Source organism: Tachyglossus aculeatus, chromosome 14, assembly GCF_015852505.1.
Source record: "Tachyglossus aculeatus isolate mTacAcu1 chromosome 14, mTacAcu1.pri, whole genome shotgun sequence".
Lineage (NCBI taxonomy): Eukaryota > Metazoa > Chordata > Mammalia > Monotremata > Tachyglossidae > Tachyglossus > Tachyglossus aculeatus.
In genome coordinates this window covers 29538499-29562165 of record NC_052079.1, presented here as the reverse complement: position 1 = coordinate 29562165, position 23667 = coordinate 29538499, and the positions used below count along the sequence as shown (strand labels likewise).

At 39.7% G+C, this 23667-nt stretch overlaps 1 protein-coding gene across 1 annotated transcript in view; it reads right to left on the bottom strand.

Moving 5' to 3' along the window:
* PTPRQ (protein tyrosine phosphatase receptor type Q) overlaps window positions 1-23667 on the bottom strand; it is a 187727-nt gene that overhangs the window by 122193 nt on the left and 41867 nt on the right. Inside the window, exons 15-21 of the mRNA XM_038756691.1 lie at window positions 22536-22643; window positions 20234-20515; window positions 17244-17426; window positions 16841-16942; window positions 11298-11418; window positions 5294-5454; window positions 4804-4949 (exon numbers count right to left, since the gene is read on the bottom strand). Coding sequence (XP_038612619.1) covers window positions 4804-4949; window positions 5294-5454; window positions 11298-11418; window positions 16841-16942; window positions 17244-17426; window positions 20234-20515; window positions 22536-22643 — 1103 coding nt within the window. The remainder of the gene's footprint in view (window positions 1-4803; window positions 4950-5293; window positions 5455-11297; window positions 11419-16840; window positions 16943-17243; window positions 17427-20233; window positions 20516-22535; window positions 22644-23667) is intronic.

Genomic DNA, 23667 nt, shown 5'->3' with positions numbered 1-23667 from the left:
TACAAATTGGCAACATATAGAGACGGTCCCTACCCAACAGTGGGCTCACGGTCTAGAAATGAATATGGGGAAGCAGTGTGGCTCGGTGGAAAGAGCACGGGCTTGGGAGTCAGAGGACATGGGTTCTAATCCCAAGTCCATCACTTGTCAGCTGTGTGACTTTGGGCAAGTCACTTAACTTCTCTGGGTCTCACTTACCTCATCTGTAAAATGGGAATTAATAATAATAATAATAACCATGGCATTTGTTAAGCACTTACTATATGCAAAGCACAGTTCTAAGCACTGGGGAGGATATAAAGTGATCAGATTGTCCCACGTGAAGCTCACAGTTTTCATCCCCATTTTACAGATGAGGTAACGGAGGCACAGAGAAGTTAAGTGTCTTGCCCCAAGTCACACAGCTGACAATTGGCGGAGCCGGGATTTGAACCTATGATTGAGACTGTGAGCCCCGTGTGGGAGAACCTGATTACCTTGTATCCCCCTCAGCGCTTAGAACAGGGCTTGGCACACAACAAGCGCTTAACAAATGCTATTATTATCATTATTATTACTATTATTATTATTCTGAAGAGGGGAGGGAGCGCGTTCCAAGCCAGGGGAGCAGCGTGAGTAAACAGAAAGGTAGAGAGTGAGGTACAGCTAGAGGTTCCCTAGGGAAGAATGGAAGCAATGTGCCCTAATGGAAAGAACACGGGCCTGAGTTCTAATCCCACTCCCCTAATTGTCTGCTGTGTGACCTTGGGCACTTCATCTCACTTCTCTATGCCTCGATTCCCTCATCTTCAAAATGGGGATTCCATATCTGTTCTTCCTCCTACTTCCTTCCTCCTCCTAGAGAAGCAGCGTGGCTCAGTGGAAAGAGCACGGGTTTTGGAGTCAGAGGTCGTGGGTTCGAATCCCGGATTCGCCACGTCTGCTGTGTGACCTTGGGCAAGTCACTTAACTTCTCGGAGCCTCAGTTAACCTCATCTGTAAAATGGGGATGATGACTGTGAGCCCCACATGGACAACCTGATCACCTTGTATCCCCCCAGGGCTTAGAACAGTGCTTTGCACATAGTAAGTGCTTAACAAATGCTATTATCATTATTATTATTATTATTATTACTTAGACTATGACCTCCTTGTGGGACTTGATTATCTTGTATCTGCTCCAGTGTTTAGTACAGTACTTAGCATATAGTAAGCACTTAAATACCACAATTATTATTATTATTACTATTATTAACATAGCAAAGTAGAGAATATAGGGAGAAGGCAGAAGATATGTATGGTGTAGCCTGATGGTGAAGAGTCTTAGAGCTAAGTGTAATAAGCTTTAGTTTGATGTGCAGAGACACAAGGTGCCATGGTGCCCACTCACTGTGGGCAGGGAATGTGTCCGTTTATTGTTGTATCATACTCTCCCAAGCACTTAGTACAGTGCTCTGCATACAATAAGTGCTCAATTAGTATGACTGAATGAACAAATGAATACCAAATCCATTCCAGTGTTAGGACATTCCCCAGCACCAAAGTTATCAAACAAATCCAGTTTATACTGGAGGTTTTGCCTTAAGTATTACAGTTATCTTGTCCTTGAGGTAGTAGTATTGCCTGTCAGTAAAATCTCCATCTCAGGTTAAAGCTAAGCTATGGACAGTTGTGGAGACTGACTGCTCTGTAGTTGTGGCATGGTGGGCTGGAGTCACCCTCCTCTGAGAGTATGATCGAGAAAAGAAAAAAAAAATTAGGAGAAGGAAATGGGGAAGAATTCTGATTTTGGGGGGAGGTATTTGTTAATCTCTCTCTAGACTGTGAGGCTGTTGTGAGGAGGGATTGTTTCTATCTGTTGTTGTAGTGTACTCACCCAAATTGTTAGTACAATGCTTTGCACACAGTAAGCGCCCAAAAAATACAAATGAATGAATGAATGAATGAATGAAGCACTCATGTGCCAGACCCTGTACTAAGAGCTGGGGTAGATAAAAGCTAATCAGACTGGATACAGTCCATGTCCTACATGGGGCTCAAAGTCACTTGCTCAGGGTTACACAGCAGACAAGTAGCAGATCTAGGAATGGAAAGATGATCTGGAAAGCAGAATGGAGTATGGACTGGAGTGGAGAGAGAAAGAAGGCAGTGAGGTCAGCGAGGAGGCTGATACAGTAATCCAGGCAGGACAGGATGAGTGCTTGGTTTAATGTGGCAGCAATTTGGATGGAGAAGAAGAGGTGGATTTTAGCAATCCTGTGAAGGTAGAATTGACAGGATTTAGTGATGGCTTGAATATGTGGGTTGAATGAGAGAGAGGAGTTAAGGACACTGCCAAGGTTATGGGCGTGTGAGACAGGAAGGATGGTGGTGCTGTCAGCAGTGATGGGAAAGTGAGCAGGAGGACTGGGCTTGGGTAGGAAGAAGTTTATTTTCCTCCCTGTGATTGCTTCTCTCCCCTCCCTGCCCGCCCTCCTCCCCCACAGCCAGGGTAAATTGCACTATATCTTGCATATTCCTAAAATGCACTATATCTTGCAAAATGTTTTTAAATACAGAGTAACATTTACCAAGCTGATATTTTTAAAATAAATTTTAAAATCAATGTAACACAAACTAATACAATCTGTTGATAACTGGAAAAGTTTGATAAAGCCATAAAATAATACTCGATAGATGACTGAAGTGTGCCAGTTCTATTATTTAAGCTCATTTCATGTATGCCAATTGTAAACTGTAATCTTGACTTCTACATGCCTGCTATTAGTGCAATCCAAAATTAGGTAGTGACTATATCGCTGCTGTTTGTTTAATTTTAGAAAGGAAAGAGACCAGTGAACCTTCAGGAATATGAGACTATATCTCCGAATCCTTTTTAATATACCCAGCTCATGTATTGTTGCAGCTGTCCCTTCAAAGCATTCTTAAAATTATTTGAAAACTTTTGCATGCTACAAAATTAGACAATAGTGAGTGGTATCACATTGTTTTAAAAAACAGAGCCCTGAGTGTAGGCAGCAACTTCTAAAAGCTAGCTGAAAATATTTACATAGAATCCATGGTTATTTCATAATAATACTGCTACTATGATTTTCAGGGAAAATCATAATGGGTTAAAGCATTAACATGGATAACCCAAATCCTGGATAATCTACAAAATGGGCACCATGAATTACAATATGCAAGTCAAGCAACTGTTTGCAATAACCACCTACAATTTCTGTGAATAATACTGCAGTAGAAGAGACAGCTGATAAGAGACATAAGGGACACAAGGAAGGCATAAAGACAAAGACTGTAAGTTCATCACGGGCAGATAAGGTGTCTGCTAATTCTGCTGTATTATTCTTTCAATCATTTATTGAGTGCTTACTATGTGCAAGCTCTGTACTAAGCACTTATGAGAGTACAATATAAGAACATATAGACACATTCCCTGCCCAAAATGAGCTCCCCAGTGCTTAGTACAGTGCTCTGCACATAGTAAGTGCTCAATAAATATGATTTTAAAAAAGTTTGTCTAAAAGTGTAGAATTTCCAAGTGTTTGCTATATAAATGTCAATATGTGAAATAAAGAAACACAGACCCCAGGGTGCCGGCCTACAGTAAAATGAAAATTTTTTTATGGTATTTGTGAAGTGCTTACTGTGTGTCATGCACTGTGCTAAATGGTGGGTGATACAAAATAATCAGGTTGGGCACTGTGCCTGTTCCACTATCATTCAGTGGTATTAATTGAGCACTTACTGTATATGGAGCATTGTATTAAGCGCTTAGGAGAGCACAATATGATAGATTTGGTTGTCAAGATTCCTGCCCACTGGGAATTTACAGTCCAGAGGGCTAATTAATAGTGGGTTTCCTTCTGGCTCACTCACCCCTCCAGTAATAGTAATGATAATGATAATAATAATTATGGCATTTGTTAAGTGTCAGACACAGTTCTAAGTGCTGGGGAAATACAAGATCATCTGGTTGGACACAGGCCCTGTCCCACAATAGGGCTCATAGTCTTAATCCCTATTTTACAGATGAGGGAACTGAGGATCAGAGAAGTGGTGTGACCTGCTCGAGGTCACACACCAAACAAGTGGCCAAGTAGGGACTACAACCAGGTCCTTCAGACTACTGGCCTGTGGTCTATCCACTAGGCCACACTACTTCTCAACAGTGCAACAGGAACAGCATCACCCCATCCCACCTTCTCTGAAATGGTAGAGGGCCTTCTGGCCTTTTCTGAACAGATAGTCCAAGTCACCACCAATATAACCTAGCTCTTGTTGCTGTTCAAGAGCTGGGGTGGATCTCCCCTCCCCAATCCCCTTCTCCACCCCTGGCCTCTCTCCATAGGGAAACATGGGCACTAGACACATAGTAAGCACTTAAATAGTAAAAATTATTATGCTATCATCTTCCTGATAAGCAGATAACTAGGCCAGTTGGATTTCCGTAAGCCTGAAGGTTCTAGTTTCTCTTATTTCCCCACTAGATCACACCTTTGTGTTCATCAAGGGCTGGTTTTGAAGAAAGAGTTTTACAGAACTGTGGCTTAGTGGACAGAGCACGGGCCTGGGACTCAGAAGGACCTGGTTTGTAATCCCAATTCCTCCACTTTTCTGCCGTGCGATCTTGGGCAAGCCAATTCACCTCCCTGGGACTCAGTTACCTCCTCAATAAAGTGGGGATTAAGACTCTTGAGCCCCATGTGGGATAAGGACTGGGTCAACCTGCTTAACTTGTATCGGTTAACAAATACCATTATTATTATCATTATTATTACTATTATTCATAGCTGCACCAAAATATAACAAATGAAGTGTTACCTTGATAAACGTTCCTGAATTATTTTTGTAATAAACTGTATAGTGTTGTATAATCCCATTAGGCTTTGAGGGAGGATTCCAAAATAAAATTATTGATGAGGAACTGAGGTTGGCGTAATGGACATCTTTTGGTGGATCACTTGGTGCTAGAAAAACATCCAGAAAATAACTTTTGTCAGTCAAACTTCTCTTTACAGAGATATTTTTCATACTTTGTAACACTAGGTAAATGATTCTATATCTTTAACATTGAGAAAGATACTACAGTCTAAATAGTTCAAGATATACGACTGTAAGAAAAGCACCTAAGATGGCATAAGATGTATATAAAACAAATGAAAGTTCAGAGTAAACCTGATCAGATCTTGTTTTGAAGAATTATATATAATTGGCCTAAGATAAAACACATTGTATTAGGCAGTATTTGGACTCTCCATTTTACCTGGGAGGAAATGCACTTTTAATGTGACATGTTTCCATAGAAACCTACCTCCTTCAGAGGTTCTGAAACTAATAATGCTACTTTTCATTTTTCCATCACCAAATCTGGTGCTTGCTGTTACATATGCATTATATTCAATGTTATTTTCCAGGTCTGTGATTTCCAACGTTGTTTCAGTTGCATTAATAGTTCTGGGAGGTGAAGTGTCCCTGAAAATCATTAAAATATATTCTTTATGCAAATAATGGTACATTAATCTTTGAAGTTGCAAAATTTCAAAATTCAGCATTTAACTATTCAGCACCCCCCACTCCGCCTGGCCCCGAGTAGACAGGAGAGAGATGTAAAGGATAAACTAAAAATTGCCCCAGTTTTCAAGGATCTCATGATATAAAAAATAAGATAAATTCAAATATGTAGCATAAATACATATTACATTCACCTAGATATGGGGGGTGTACATGTCCTTGGTGTTCAGATTTGATTCTAATGTCCAAATCCAAGTACACAAATGTGACTGCAAAAGACCCCTACTGGATCAACACACTCTCCAATACCACTTCCAAATAAGGACAGATCCTTATTGCCCTAATAATTCTGTCCCAGGGCCTATTTCTGTTTTCCACTCTGCTTGCCTATCAATCAATCAATGGCACTTATTGAGAGCTTACTGTGTGCCAAGTAATCATATGTATTGAGTGCTTATTCTATTTTGAGCACTGTGCTAAGCGATTGGGAGAGTACATCATATTCATTCATTCCTTCAATCATATTTATTGAGCGCTTACTGTAAGCAGAGCACTGTACTAAGCAGTTGGGAAGTACAAGTTGACAACATATAGAGACGGTCCCTACACAACAACGGGCTCACAGTCTAGAGTTGGTATACATATGCCCTGCCCACAACTTACAGTCTGTAGAGGGAGACAGATATTAATACAAATAAATGAATTACAGATATGTACATAAACATATCTGAGGGAGGGGCTGAGGGAGGGATGAATAAAGAGTACAAACGCAAATCCAAGGGAACACTATACTAAACATAATCGCTTGGGAGAGTACAGTAAACAGTAAGCTCTGCACACAGTAAGTGCTCAATAAATATGATTAAAACATGATTGAATGTATGGTATAACAAATTGCACTTGAATTTGCACCCCTTACTAATTGGCTTAGATTAATATCTGTCTCCCCCTCTACACTGTAAGCTCACCGTGGGAAGGGAACGCATCAAACAACTTTGTTATACTGTATTATCCCAAGCACCCAGTATGATGCACTTATACAGACTACAGAGATAAAATACAAAGAATACAGAAACACACCCCTCCCTCAGCCCCACAGCACAGATCCATAATGTATTTATTTATATTAATGTCTGTCTCTCCTTCTAGACTGTAAACTAATGGGCAGAGAATGTTTCTACCAACTCTGTTATATGGTGCTCTTCCAGGAGCTTTGTACAGTGCTTTTTATAAAGTCCAGCGCTCAATAAATACCATTGATTGATTGATTGATATTCCTTGTCCACAAGGAGCTTGCAGTCTAGAGGGGGAGAGACATTTAAATAAATTAAGGATATGTTCGTAATTCTGGGGGCTTATGTCCTGATCTTCACAAGCTTCCCACTCTAGGAGAGTAAACCCCTCTCCTGATTTGATCTCACTAGAGTTATCTGCTGCAGTGGTCTGTAGGTAGTCTGCTACCATGTCACTTTGTTTGAAACTGTGCTTCAGCATGTTTTAAAGTGTTTTTGCAAGCAGCATGGCATAGTGGATAGAGCACGGGCCTGGGAGTCTGAAGGTCAAGGGTTCTAATCCTGCCTCTACCACTTGTCTGCTGTGGGACCCTGGGCAAGTCACTTCACTTCTCTGTGTCTCAGTTCCCTCATCTAAAAAATGGGGATTGAGACTGTGAGCCCCACAAGGGACAGGAACTGAGTCCAACCTGATTTACCTGTACCCATCCCAGCACTTAGTACAAAGCCTGCCACCTAGTAAGAGCTTAACAAATACCATAATTATTATTATTATTCCCATGGTGGTGTGTGCATTTGTCCCCTCTTTGAGTTCCCTGTACAGCAGCTGATTGGCTAATCCTACTGCAATCCATTCTCCTCACACGTCAGGCCCAGCAGAGCTAGTAAAATGACTACATTTCAAGGTGTCATTCTTGTCTGTTGCTTGCTTTATGGTACTTGTTAAGCACTTACTATGTGTCAAATGCAGTTCTAAGTGCTGGGGTAGGTGAAGTCCATTAGGTCAGACAGAGTCCCTGTCCTGTGTTGAGTGAGAGATTTATAGATAAAACTAATGACCTCCAGGACCTGGATGTACCTCATATGTCTCACAGTCATACAAAAAGTCAGGCTCGTTAACAGTCTTGGAGTCCTTCAATTTGCCAGGCACTGTTCTAAGCATTAGGGTGGATTCAACCAAATCGGGTTGGATACAGTCCATGTCTCACATAGGGCTCATAGTCTCAATCCCCATTTTACAAATGAGGTAACTGAGGCACAGAGAAGTAAAGTGACCTGCCCAAGGTCACACAACAGACAAGTGGCAGTGACAAGTGGCAGAGCCAGGATTAGAACTCATGACCTTCTGACTCCTAGGCCTGTGCTCTAACCACTATGTCATGCTCCTGTCTCACAAGCCCATAACCTTGGTGTTATTCTTGACTCCTCTCTCTCAGTTAATCCACATATTTAAACTGTCACTAAATCCTGTCAATTCAGCCTTCACAACATCATCAAAACCCTTTACTCTCTACATAAACTGCTACCACATTAATCTGCATTAATTAATTAACCCACATTAACAGAAACACTTTTCCTATCAGTGAAGCAGCATGTCTTAATGGAATAAGCATGGGTTTGGGAGTAAGAGGTCGTGGGTTCTAATCACAGCTCTGCCACTTATCAACTTTGTGACTTTGGGTAAGTCACAACTTCTCAGTGCCTCAGCTACCTCAGCTGTAAAATGGGGATTAAGATTGTGAGCCCCAGGTGGAACAATCTTGTAGCTACCCCAGGGCTAAGAAACAGTGCTTGGCACATAGTAAGCACTTAACAAATATCATCATCATTATTATTAGTATTATCCCACCTTGACTACTGCATTAATCCCCCTTTCTAACCTCCTTGTCTCTCCCCATTCAGTCAATGTTCACAGTTCACTCTGTTGCCTGGATTATTTTTCTACAAAAATGTTCAGTGCATGTATCCCCACTCCTCAAGAATCTCCAGTGGTTACCCATCCACTATCAATCAATTGTATTTATTGAGTGCTCACTGTATGCAGAGCACCTTAATAAGCCCTTCGGAGTGTGCCGCCCCCTCTCCATCCCCCCCATCTTACCTCCTTCCCTTCCCCCCAGCACCTGTATATATGTATATACGTTTGCACATATTTATTACTCTATTTATTTATCTTACTTGTACATATCTATTCTATTTATTTTATTTTGTTACTATGTTTGGTTTTGTTCTCTGTCTCCCCCTTTTAGACTGTGAGCCCACTGTTGGGTAGGGACTGTCTCTATATGTTGCCAACTTGTACTTCCCAAGCGCTTAGTACAGTGCTCTGCACACAGTAAGCGCTCAATAAATACGATTGATTGATTGATTGCCTCAGTTACCTCATCAGCAAACTGGGGATTGAGACTGTGAACCCCACAAGGGACAGAGACTGTGTCCAATCCGTTTTGCTTGTATCCACCCCAGTGCTTAAGACAGTGCCGGCACAAAGTAAGCAATTAACAAATCCAATTATTATTATTACCACACAACAGTATAGAAAACTCATTTCCTGCCCACAATGACCTCTGTATCAAACAAAATCCTTACCATTTGGCTTTAAAATCCTCAATCACCTTACCCCCTCTTACCTCACCTTACTTACCTCAAAGCCCAAACACTTCACTCCCCTAATGCCAACCTACTCACTGTTTCTAGATCTCATATATCTCAACTCTGACCTCTCGCCCACATCCTCCCTATGGCCTGGAACACTCTCCCTCTTCAGATTCAACAGATGATACTCTCCGCACCTACAAAGCCTTACTGAAGGAACATTTCCTCCAAGATGCCTTCCCTGGCAAAGCCCTCATTTCCCCTTCTCCCACTCCCATCTGCATCACCCCTGCATTTCAATTTGCTCCTTTTACCCCTCCCACAGCCCCACAATTCTTATGTATATATCCATAATTTATTCATATTAATGCCTGTCTCCTCCTTTAAACTGTTAAGTTGGTTGTGGGCAGAGAACATGGCTACCAACTCCGCTACACTGTAGTCTCCCAAGCCCTTAGTACAGAGCTCACACACTGTAAGCCCTCAATATGTCATGGGTTCTAATCCTGACTCTGCCACTTGTCTGCTGTGTGACCTTTGGCAAGTGACTTCACTTCTCTGGGCCTCAGTTACCTCATCTGTAAAATGGGGATTAAGACTGTGAGCCCCATGTGGGACAGGGTCTGTGTCCAACCCGATTTGCTTGTATCCACCCCAGTGCTTAGTACAGTGCCTGGCACATAGTAAGGGCTTAACAGATAACATAATCATTATTATTATTAATAAATATGATTGATTGATTCTCCTCTAAGGGACCTTCCATGACTAAACCCTCATTTCCCCTATCCACCCTCCCTTCTGCATGGCCTATGAATTTAGATCTATATCCCTTTAATACTTCATATGCACCCCACCTTCAGCCCCATAATGCTTATGTATATTTCATTATACCTTACATCTGTAATTTATTTTCATACCCATCTCCCCTTCTGAACTGAAAGCTCCTTGTGAGGAGAGGTGGCGTCTACCAACTCCATTGTATCAGTATGCACACAATAAATTCAATTGATTGATTAGCATTGATGAATGTCTGGAGGCATGATAAACTCTTTTCAGGACCACAGAAAGCTTGATCAACAGCTCTTAGCAATGGCAGTAACCGCAGTTCCATGACTTGGAGTCGTGATCCAAGGCATCTTGAAAAACGCAGCGTACACAGTTCCAAAACAACAGGGTTGGGGAAATTGTGGATATTCTGACAAGACTATGTAGTCTATCATTACAAATGGTCACGATATGGGAGGATTTTCAGTTTCCTCTTGCAAATTCATTCATTCATTCCTTCAATCATATTTATTGAGCGCTTACTGTGTGCAGAGCACTGTACTAAGTGCTTGGGAAGTACAAGTTGGCAACATCCAGAGACGGTAACCCTACCCACAACAGGTTCACAGTCTACAGAATGGGGAGACAGACAACAAAACAAGTAGAAAATCCCAACTATAAAAAAGGGTCCAGAAAGCTAGTTAGTTTCCCTTCTATACCTAGCTGATTAAGGGATTTAACAATTAAATTTAGGATGAGTATGAGCAAATGCATTGTACTGCAGATTAAGAAAAATGATCCAAAATGCTACTACAAGAAGATAATGGTCTTTCAATCATGACTCAATAAAGTGACATATGTTTGGAAATATAGGATGCGGTCTTGTTCTGTATGAGAGGTACATGGTTCGTACAGAAAATGTGCTTTCTTTCAGTGTCTGTATCTTAGACTGTGAGCCTCCAGAGAGACAGGACTGTGGCTGAACTGATTATCTTATGGTTTTCCTAGTGTTTAGCATTTAGTAAGCACTTAATAAATACCACCTTTAATAATATTGGGGTACAAAATTTTATAATGGTGAAAGCTAGCTTTCAGGCCCAAAGATTGTTAACCCATTGACGCAGATGTCTGTGTCTTCCATCTCTATTGTATTGTACTCTCCCTCGTAGATTTTTGAACCCCATTTAGGAGAGGGATTATGTCCAACTTGCTTATGTGTACCCCAAACCCACTCAACAAATAGCACTGATTGGATAATTAACCAAATTTGGATCCTTTCAAAATCATGTTTTCCAATCGTCAAGATGTTTTGTGAAATTAATATTTCTATTTCCAAGGAATAAGGATAAATTATTATAGGAGAAGTTAGCATCCCATCATTTTAGCACTTTAATAACTGCCCTCAGTACTGCTTCAAAAAATGAATCTTACCAGATATAAACTGTGTAATAGAGGATAACTCCATTTGGCTCCAAAGGTGGTTGCCATGACAACTTCACAGTGACACCAGACAACTGCTTAACTGAAAAGGTTTGTGGAGGAGAACCAGGAGCTGAAAAGTGAGAGCACAGGATGCATTTTTTTAATTAAAGATCATGATAAGAGTACAAAAGAAATATTTCAGTGTCTTTACTGACTGCTCTAATGAATACATCCTCTCCGATGTGGTAAATAGGTTTGTTTCTTTTTTTAACCTGATTATGATGAAAGACCATTTTGCACGGTGGGGTTACAACATCTGCTTCTGTGATTGAATGGAAAAAAATATTTCATGAGAACATCGAACAGCAGTTGTCACAGTGATTCACCTACTGACCAAGGAAGGACATTTCGGTTAGCATTTTTTCTTCTGATAAAAACAAAAGCTTTATAGATGTGAATAAATATAAAATACAGTAAACTAATTTTCCAGACCAAAGAGATTTGGCAAAAATTAATAAAGAGCATGAAGTTCAAAAGTGACAAGCATAATACTGAACGACGATAGACAAACCAGGGGTCACTTCTAACCTCAAATAGGAAACAGTCAAACATTTTACATTGGTCATGAAATCATGAAATTAATAAAAGGAAAAATGCCATTATTACTAAGTAATTAAATTCTCAGGAAGTGAAGAGTTTACATATGATGCTCAATTCCATCCCGGTTAAAATCCTATGAATTTTGGGGGTAGATTAATACCTTTTCTGCATTTTACTAAAGACACTCTATTTTGGGTTACTATATCTTTCATTTGCTGGAAAGGAAATGGCACTGAAAATAATCTGTTTTTCTTGTAAAACAATGCAGCAAAATAATTTCTTCTAGATAGCAGCATAGATAACATGATTTGATATTATAGTAATTATATTACTTTATTTCAAACATTTAATATAAAATGATCTAATAGTTTAGGTCACATTTGTAGTCATGCATGGAAATTGAAAGCATTGTATGGTTATTAGAAAATCTGTGAAGCATTTGTTCTGATCTCTGAACAGTGTGTACTCTGTAGAAAGGCATATGTATAGTGTTGTGAACAGTGTCTTTCCAAGTTATTTGTGCTTCACTCACACTTTATTTCTATGAACTGGCTTAAAATGTGCATGTTTCAGCATTGGGGTAATGCTAGATTTTCTAAAACAAAGGTTTATTGAATTCGGTAAATGTCTATAATTACGAACTGTAGAAAGATGGCAGCAGCTGTAGTAGTATTTTAATTTTACGTTATCCTCAATGGCATTACAATAAAACTGCTATCAAATATTGAATGTCACCAGTCACTGCATCTCTTTTTGGGTATCTGGTTTCAGAGATATTAATTCCCTGGCTCTAAAAAACACTACTTCAAAATAAAAGATAATAAATATTTGCTTCTTTGAAAGAGATTCATGAAATTAAGCTTAAACTACCATCTCTATGTAGATTTCCCAAATCTACATCTCCAGGCTAGATCTCTCTGGTCCATTCCCAGCCCATCAACTTGTAGTACCAAGATGAATCAATCAATCAGTGGTATTGGTTGAGCAATTACTGAGTGCAGAGCTCTGTACTAAGAGTTTGGAATGGTGGAAATGGCAGTTATAATAATAATAATGGTACTTGTTAAGTGCTTACTATGTGCCAAGCATTGTACTAAGTGCTGGGGCAGATACAAGTTAATCAGGTTGGACACAGTCCCTGCCCCACATGGGGCTCACTCTTTTAATCCCCATTTTACAGATGAGGTAACTGAGACCCAGAGAAGTATTGTGACTTGCCTAAGGTCACACAGCAGACGTGGCAGAGCATCAAGGTTCTTTAAAATTGCATCAAGGTTCATCACATCAGAGCTTTAGGAAAAAATAAAGGTTACCTGGACACAGATTACAGTAGGGCACAGGAAGACCAAGGAGATAGAGAGATAATTCAATGTACAGAGAGGAAAGCTGCAAAACACTAGGAATACAAGGGAGAGGTCAGTTGTATAACTTTGGTGGGATCTGAGTTATCTTTACAGGAAAAGGGTGGCATAAGTAACTTCTGAGGTCCCCTGCTCTAATGGGTGACTTTGTGAATATCTCTCTGGGTGTCAGACCTCTGTACATGCCCTGTTCTGCACCCACAATCACTTCCTTAATGATTTTATAAGTCTGCAAATGCCCAGCTGGAAGGGGCACTTTGCATATATAGAAGAGGTGCTAAAATGGTGCAATGGTGGAATGGTGAGATGATGCCCTCATGTCTTCTCCCACCCCAATCTGTGTCACCTTGACTTCCTCTCTTTATTCATTCCCTCTCCCAGCCCCTCAGCACTTACATACATATCTATTATGTATTAGAGAATCAGTGGAAAGAGCATGGGCTTTGGAGTCACAGGTCATGGGTTCAAATCCCAGCTCTGCCAATTGTCAGCTGTGTGACTTTGGGCAAGTCACTTAACTTCTGTAGGCCTCAGTTCCCTCATCTGTAAAATGGGGATTAAGACTGTGAGCCCTCCGTGGGACAACCTGTTCACCTTATACCTTCCCCAGCTCTTAGAACAGTGCTTTGTACATAGTAAGTGCTTAATAAATGCCATCATTATTATTATTATTATCCATAATTTATTTATATTAATGACTGTCTCCCACTCTAGACTGTAAATTCATTTGAGGACACGGAATGTGTCTGCTTGTTGTATTCTACTCTCCCAAGTGCTTAGTACAGTGCTCTGCATACAGTAAGTGCTCAATAAATACAATTGACTGACTGACTTGAGCACAACTCACTATCCATAGATCCAGAGGGCAAGCGAGATTTTAAGCGACTGAAAGAATAGCAGGGGGCAGGGGAGTGATGATACAATTGTGAATGCTCTTATTGGGTCACCAGCGAAGTTGGAAAATCAAAAAACTTTCTCCTTCTCCTGTACTCTTATCCTCCACTCTCCCTGATGGACAGTAAGCAATGGTTTATTCAAATGTGAAACATAAATAGCAGAAAAAAGGTCATACTCATCTTAAAACTGAATGGGGCATGGAAAGATGGAAATCATCATTGATTCAAAAGTGTAATGAGATTCAAAATTTGAATTGTACCTTCTAATAGGAACTCTCTTGGTACAGAATCTACAGTTAGCCATGAGCCTATCATCCTACAGGGAGTAATAATTTACCTTAAGACAAAAGACTGTTAAATGTATTTTTATCACTGAGCAGTAGGACAGTGACCACTGCAGGAAAAGCAGAATAGTATATAGACTACTGAATGGAGCTAGAACCATAAAAGAGAAAATTCCAATTACAATAGTTAAGGCCTGCTCTTTTTGTGCATATCTCACCGCCACCTTCTCACCTACATCCTACCTCTGGCCTGGAATGCCCTCCCTACTCATATCACCAGATATTTGCTCTTCTCCACTTCAAAACCTTATTGAAGGCACATTTCCTCCAAGAAGGCTTTTTTTAATAGTATTTGTTAAGCGCTTACTATGTGCAAAGCACTGTTCTAAGCACTGGGGAGGTTACAAGGTGATCAGGTTGTCCCCGGGGGGTGGGGGGGGGTCTCACAGTTTTAATCCCCATTTTACAGATGAGGTAACTGAGGCAGAGAGAAGTTAAGTGTCTTGCCCAAAGTCACATAGCTGACAGTTGGTGGAGCCGGGATTGGAACCCATGACCTCTGACTCCAAAGCCCTGGGTCTTTCCACTGACCCATGCTTCTTCTCTTGCTTGACTAGGCCCTCCTCTCCTGTTCTCCTACTCCCTTTTGTGCCGCTCCTACTTGTTCCTTCATTCATCCTCCCTCCCATCCCCACAGCACATATGTATATATCTATAATTTACTACATAATTTATCTATTTATATTAATGTCTGTCTCCCCCTCTAGACTGTGAGCTCATTGTGGGCAGGAATGTGTCTGTTTGCTGTTACAGTGTACTCTCCCAAGTGCTTAGTACCGTGCTTTGCACACACTAAGTGCTCAATAAATGCAACTGAATGAATAAATAGAAAAGCCCCCCTTTTCCTCAGCTCCTCCTCCCCTCCCCATCACCCCAACTCATTCCCTTTTCTCTACCCCCCTACTCCACTTGCATATATATGTACATATCTACAATTCTATTTATTTAGATTAATGCCTTTTTACTTGTTTGGATGTAGCTATAATTTATATTGATGCTACTGATGCCTGTTTACTTGTTTTGATGTGTGTCTCCCCCTTTCTAGAATGTAAGCCTGTTGTGGGGAGGGATTGTCTCTGTTGCTGAATTGTACTTTCCAAGCGCTTAGTACAGTGTTCTGCATGCAGAAAGTGCTCAAAAGATATGACTGAATAAATGAATGAATGAAATAGAGAAGCAGCATGGCCTAGTAAATATAGCATTCATTTATCCATTCATTGAATCGTATTTATTGAGCACTTACTGTGTGCAGAGCACTGTACTAAGCACTTGGGAAGTACAAGTTGGCAACATATAGAGATGGTCCCTACCCAGCAGCAAGCTCACAGTCTAGAAGGGGGAGACAGATAACAAAACAAAACATGTGGACAGGTGTCAAGTCATCAGAATAAATAGAAATAAAGCTAGACGGACATCATTAACAAAATAAATAGAATAGTAAATATGTACAAGTAAAATAGAGTAATAAATCTGTACAGGTGCCGTGGGGAGGGGAAGGAGGTAGGGCGGGGGGGGATGGGGCGGAAGAGAGGAAAAAGGGGGCTCAGTATGGGGATGAGGAGGTAATGACAAATGGAACAGAATGGAAGGGAAATAGCAAGTGGAGAAATTCATCCTAAATACCAAGTTAAAAGCTGAGACATTGGGGAGGGTCAGAGAAATGAGGCAGAGTTTGCTAAAAGTAAACCTGAAAATATCAATTTTTTGTCATGAGAAATCAGTTTAAGCACAGTTCTGGAGGTAACTGAAGATTGGCTGTGTACTTGCATCTGTAGAGGCCTGGGAGTCAGAAGGATCTAAATAATAATAAATAATGATGGCATTTATTAAGTGCTTACTGTGTGCAAAGCACTGTTCTAAGCGCTGGGGAGGTTACAAGGTGATCAGGTTGTCCCCTGGGGGGCTCACAGTCTTAATCCCCATTTTACAGACGAGGTAACTGAGGCCCAGAGAAGTTAAGTGACTTGCCCAAAGTCACACAGCTGACAATTGGCAGAGCCAGAATTTGAACCCATGACCTCTGATTCCAAAGCCCGGGGTCTTGCCACTGAACCATGCTGCTTCTAGATCTGGGTTCTAATCCTGACTCCACCACTTTTCTGCTGTGTGACCTTGGGCAAGTCATTCAACTTCTCTGTGCCTCGATTACCTCATTTGTAAAGTGGGGATTAAGACTGTGAGCCCCATGTAGGAGCTGGGCTGTGACCAACCTGACTAGGTTTTATCTACCCCAGCGTTTAAAACAGTGCCCAGAACATACTCAGCATTCAAATACCAAAAAAAAAAGTCAGCAGCAGCATAAAGGCATAGCAATGACACTAACACTAACCACTACGATCTTTTATACGTACCATCTTCTTCAGTCAGGATAGTTACAGGGGCACTTTCAGCTCCTTCACCTTTGATAGTACTAGCAGATACTCGAACCAGGTAGTGGGTATATCTCTTCAACCCTAAAAATAGTATAATGAATAATTCCTCTTAAAAACATTGTCTAAGGCACAAATTGCTATCAGCAGGTGAAATAATCTTACAAATAGGTTTCATTGCCTACTGTGAGGAAAATGAATTATAATGGCAAATTAGAGAAGGGAAGATTCATGGGATTATTTGAAATGGCTTGAATGCCCATTTGAGAAAGTAAACAGTGCTTAATACACAATCTTTCCATTTGCTTGTAACTAATGAAATCTAAATTAATTTAATCTATTGGAAAACTTTTTTTAATTGAGGGTACCATGAAAATATGATCACCTCCAATTTTCTGTGACAGAGAAGTAGTATTTATAATTCTTTCTTCATTTTCCTTATTCTTCCTGAGATATACTGTATACTTCAGAATTATTCCATTAGGAACAGCTGGCGGAAGAAATGATAACTCTATTTCCGTAGAAGAAATATTTCTGTAGGTGATATTTTCTGGAGGACTATCAGGCACTAAAAGAAATGAAATAAATCTGAGTAACCATTACAATTGCCAGCATTCTTCATTTTCATGAATAATGACAGAAAATTTAGGAGAAAAATAATGTTGTTTAAGATGGGATTCTAGTGTGACGCTTAAAAAAAAACTGGTACAAGCTTAGGAAAATGAAAAAGGTCCATAACACGATATTGTCTAGGAAGGGGTACATTTGATCAAAATGAATTTCATAACTTTTTTATACTTCTTGAACACGAAAGAGGATGGAATAAATATCTAAAAATATTTTCTCTGGATTTCACTCCACTACACAGCTCTATCACTGCCCTCTCCTCCTCCTATTCTTGTCTAAAAATCAGGATTCTGTCATCTTACTCTGAGATCACTCTTTCAGGAGCCTCATTCTTGCCAAATATAATGGTTCCTATTCTTACTCGACTTTCAGGTCTCTCCCTCCTACTAGAGTACTACTGTACTTTCTTTCTTCACTACATCTCAGATCACCATCTTCCTGTCTTTTAAGCTAATTTCCTGTGCCTAATTCATCTCTTCAGTATATTGAAGATTAATTGATTGACTGAAGTATGCCATAGGACTACTGCTGCTTCCAGAGGAGCACAACTTTATAGTGCCTGTTTTTGAGATTGCCTTTTGATGCTGATTGTTTAATCTTTCACTTAAGAATCAAGCCATGGTATCTATTGAACTCTTACTGTGCTCAGAGCACCACACTAAGTGCTTGTGAAAAAGAATAGTATCCACTCTCTCAGGCTCAGCTGTCTCCAGGGATATCCCCCAAAGGTACATTGCCCTGCCTGAGACTGCCTGAGTGTGCTTAGCACACACTGGGTGCTCAATAAATACAACTGAATGAATGAATAGTATTTCTTGAAGCCTTCTATGTGTCCAGCACTATTCTAATAAGCATTTGGGAGAGTAAAAGAGAGTTAGTAGAAATGATACCTTCTCTCAAATATTCCTTCTTCCTTCTGTGCATGCCCTTTCTGTTCAACAGCTAAGCAGCTGCCTTGGAATCATCATCATCAATGAAATTTATTTAGTGCTCACTGTATGCATGGCATGTACTAAGCACTTGGGAAAGTACAATAAAAAAGAGTATTGTGAGCATGGGTATCAATAAGGATGGAGAAATAACTTTGCCAGGCAGAGAAGAGAGCAGATTTAAAGTATGCAAGGATAAACTTGAAGTGGATGAGGTTGGACTGATTTCTAGATTTTCGTCTCAGTAAATATCATTGATTGCTCACAACTAGACAGTCTAGAAGGATGAATTTGAAGTCTAAGGCTACAATTTGCAGAGCTACAGTCTTTGGAATCCTAAATATGGTCAATATCCCCGCTATTAAAGCCTTAATATCCACCCCATCCTCATCATCACAGCATCATCATCATCATCAATCGTATTTATTGAGCGCTTACTATGTGCAGAGCACTGTACTAAGCGCTTGGGAAGTACAAATTGGCAACATATAGAGACAGTCCCTACCCAACAGTGGGCTCACAGTCTAAAAGATGTACATATCTTTATCCACTAATTTTTTAAAAATGATGAGAATTCCTACATCTTTCTTTGTGTATTTTAGCATTTTAGTTAATTCTCTTTACTTATTACTTGAACAGGATGCATTTTTAAATACAAAACTCAAAACTAATTAAGGTTTTAATCCATAATGTCATAGTTTTATGTGCATCACAAAATCTAGATAGAAGTAAAACCATTCTAAAAAATTAGATATGCAAAATGAAAAATATTTGAAAACCTCACAAATATATGACCACAGCATAGAAAATTAATTTTATTTTATAGAGATTGCATGTGTGCATTAATGGGTCTACCGTTAGCTAACTTTTAGCCCATTAATTTGAGATAAATATGCTTCTGTTATATGTCATTATAAATTAGCACTATAGCCCTCAAAAAATTAGATTGAGGTAGCAGAAAATGTCTTGTCATGAGACTTTTTCCCTAATAAAAACCTCAACTAGGCAGAGATCCAGGTTTGTCAGGTGGTGTGCATTAGGAAAAAAAATCTCATGGCAAAACAATATCTGGTAGCTCAATCTAATTTCTTTGAGGCCTATGGTGCTCAAATACAAAGAACTATAATAGTAGCATATTCCTCTTAAATTAACTGGATAAAAGCTAGTCAATGTTTGCCCATTAATGCACACATTGGAATCATAGATGCTCACACTATGTACTTTTCCCCTCTTCCCTCACCTGGCCAGCCTCCTGACCCAGTAGATGGCAATGTGTTAAATGTTCCCTATCTTCTCTGGGGAATAGACTCCAACTGGACAAACACATTACGCTTCCAATAGGAGATAATATCCAGTCACTAACAGGACAATTCTCTAGTCAGATGTGATATCTGAACTGAATTGATTTTTCTTCCATCAAAACCCCTTTTTTTCCTCTTTCTTCCTCATCCTTCCTGTTTGGGTAGAGGAAAGTCATTCTGAGTAGGGAACAGGAAAGTAAAAACCTAAAAAGTAGTCCGTCACTTTGGCAACCTTCTTACCATCACACTCTTCTTAAAAAGAAAACTAGTACTATGGGTTCTAAAGACATTTATCCTGGTTACACAGCACAATCCACAATCCTGTTGGATTAGTGAGTCATATTTAGATGTGTCCTATGTAGATTCAAAAATCTACCTCAACCTACCTCAAAATCACCTTCAAAATATTCTTGCCAATGCAGTTACAGACCATGTAAAATAGTGAAACATTAATAATATGACAACATCAGTACTTTAGGGCACTTTTCAATTTGAGATATTGTTAAAAAAAATCTTACCAGTTTCAGATGTTCTTACTGACAACAAGGAAGAAATCTGATTCCCATGGCCAAGTCTTGTATATGACCGGACAGAAATATTGTAAAGAGTGTAAGGTTTTAGGTCACTTAAAATTGCACTGGTTGTTGAAATGTTTTTAGTAAGTAATTTTTCTGGATTTCCATAAATTACTTCATAGGCGATGATTATCCCATTAGGTTTTTCAGGTGGTGACCATCTCAGGTTTATTTCTGTTGCAGTAATATCAACCAATTCAACATTCTGGGGTGGGGACTCTGGTTCTGTATGGAGAGTAATACAAAATCAGTAGCTTAGATTACTTTATAATAATTGATAGGTTGAAAATTAATAAAACTTTCTTCAAGTCAGTGATAGTGGGCTAGAGTACAAAGCATTAGGCATTGAGAAATATCTCTACCTGGACTATAAGCACCATGTGGGACAGGGATTGTTTCTCATCTGATTTTATTATAAATACCCCAGCGCTTAACACAGTACTTAACAAATAGTAAACTCTTACTAATTGTAGTATGACCTAATGGATAGAGCACAGGCCTGGGAGTCAGAAGGACCTGGGTTCGAATTCCGGCTCTGCCACTTGTCTGCTGTGGGACCTTGGGCAATTCACTTCACTTCTCTGTGTCTCAGTTCCCTCATCTGTAAAATGGGAATGAAGGCTGTGAGCTCCATGTGGCACATGGACTGTGTTCAACCTGACTGTCTTGTATCTACCCCAGCACCTAGTACAGTGCCTGGCACAAAGTAAGTGCTTAACAAATATTTTTTTTAAATCCACAATTATTATTATTATTATTATTATTATTATTATTATGTTATTATTAAGGATAATAATGATTGATTTGACCTGAATGCAATTTTTGCTTCATTCTTTGGGAAGGCAAATGGTGTCACAAGTTCCTAAAATAATCCAAATTCCCCACAGCATACAAGAACAGCTGTCCATGCTGCCAAAGAGATTCTCGAATAAAATTTGATACATCTGCTCCTAACGGCCAAGATTCTCTCCCTGCTCTCCCCTTATTAGGTTTTTGTTCTTTACCTGCTACATCCCAGCTTAGGCCTCCTTCCTTATCACACCTCACTCGTTACTTGCCCACCCCTACTACCCATGCTTTCTTTCCCATCTCTAAAACTCCCCACTCCCTTCCAAACTGACAGGCTCAGTCTTACTCACCCTCAACTCCCTCCTAAAAACCCGTCTCCCTCAGAAGGCATTCCCCAGTTACTGTCCAACTGCCCTGATCATATCACCCCAACAGTCCCCTTTGGCACTTAGGCTTCGACCAATTTACATACTAAATGTAATCATTCATTTTTTCATTTTTCTGTACTCTTGCTGTTATTGATTGTATCATCAGTGAATCGATTAATAGTATTTATTGAATGCTGACTGTGGGCAGAACACTGTATTAAGTGCTGGCAGACATGCAATACAGTACACAGACATGACACCTAACCCCTAGGTAGTGTGATCTATACTCTTACTTCAACTCCCAATGCATTATTATCATTATTATGGTATTTGTTAAGAACTTACTATGTGCCAGATACTATACTAAGTGCTAGGGTGAATACAAGCAAAATGGGTTGGGCACAGTCCCCGTCCTATGAGGGACTCACAGTCTCAATCCCCATTTTCCAGATGAGGTAACTGAGAAGTGAAGTGACTTGCCCAAGGTCACACAGCAGACTAATCGCAGAACCAGGATTAGAACCATGACCTTTGTATTTCCAGGCCCATGCTGTATCCACTACACAATGCTGCTTCCCCACTGTATGTGTACTTAGATGGAAGCTGTTGTCTTAGCATGCTATCTGGCAGGGATAGCCACATGGAGTTTTCCCAAAATGGTAGCAGTTCAGGCCCTTCTCAGAGAAGGGGGCTGTGGGCCTTCTCTCATGATCACTTTCCAACTCAGAAACACTGGTGCGGCTGTTTGCATCCAAGAAGACTTCACTGCTGTCTCCTCAAAGGCAGCGGTGGTACTATGCTTGTCACTACTGGCAGTCATTCAGCTTCTTTCCAAGATGGTAAGATGGCTACTAGAGGGAACCACTCTGTTAGTGGAGCAAAAGTCAAGGTCTTGGAGCTGAACTGCCCAAGCGTTCGGACACAGAATAGTATGGATGTGAGGATGGGAGGGTGTGGGGGAAACAGCCCACAGGGATCAAGATCTATATTTTCCTCTGACATTAACCTCACTGAAAAAAATAGGATATTTAAACAGCTACTGAAAAACACCCAAATTCTGAAGCTCACAAAATGCCGAATAGCCTTACCATCTTCAGGAGTTCTCACAAAAATGTCATTTTCATCTGACAGGGAACTTTCTCCTACATTGGTTGATGCTGCCACTCTCATTTTATAATTTGTATATTTCTTCAGATCTAAAATTATGACAAATAAAATGAAAATGAATCACTACAAGAAGATTACTGTGTCAGGTTTTTAGCACAGCCTGAAGAAGAAGGTTAACCATGATCTTATTTGACACTGAACTGTGATATATGGTCATGAAGTATACAGGTCTGTTCACTAGGTAATTGTCAATACACCACTTGACTTTGTGTGTTGAAGATTTGGTCTAAAACTGTAGCCTTGGTAATTTTCAATTCCCGTTGAGAGAAAAAAATGGTAAACTTTAAACAAATAATTGACATTCTCTTTTTAAAAAGTTTAATTGCCAGCACAAAAATAAAATATATTTATTCTAAAGAAGTTAGCATGTGTCTCCAAAAGACTGATGTGGTGTTGAATTATATTTTTTCAGAAATTTAATAGGAACTAAGTAGTTATATATTGCTTTTAAAATTTCCTTTTACAATGTATGTCAACTACTCTGTTTTCTAGACTGAAGGAAAATCCACTTCATTCATTCCTTTAGGTCTTTCAGTATTAAAAATTAAGTAAGGTTGAAATAACCTTATGCATTTTCATCAGCTTGAGGTAAAACTAATATTCATTTGGATTTAAAAAGCCCAAGCCTGGATATTTCGTAACAGCAATCAGCTCCACTCCTGCTGTTTTGTTCAACTATATCAATCAATCGTATTTATTGAGCGCTTACTGTGTGCAGAGCACTGTACTAATGTCTGTTCACATTCATGTTTATATACAGATAGTCTATATATATGATGTAAATATAGACAGACAAGATATCAAATATATAGGCACATATTATAATTATAATAGTAATTATAATAATAACAATGGTATTTGTTAAGCACTTATTATGTGCCACGCACTGTTTTAAGCACTGGGATAGATATAATTTAATCAGGTTGTCCCACGTGGGGCTCACACACTTAATCCCCATTTTACACATGACATAACTGAGGCACAGAGAATTTAAATGGCTTGCCCAAGGTCACATAGCAGACAAGCGGCAGAGCCAGGATTAGAACCTATGTT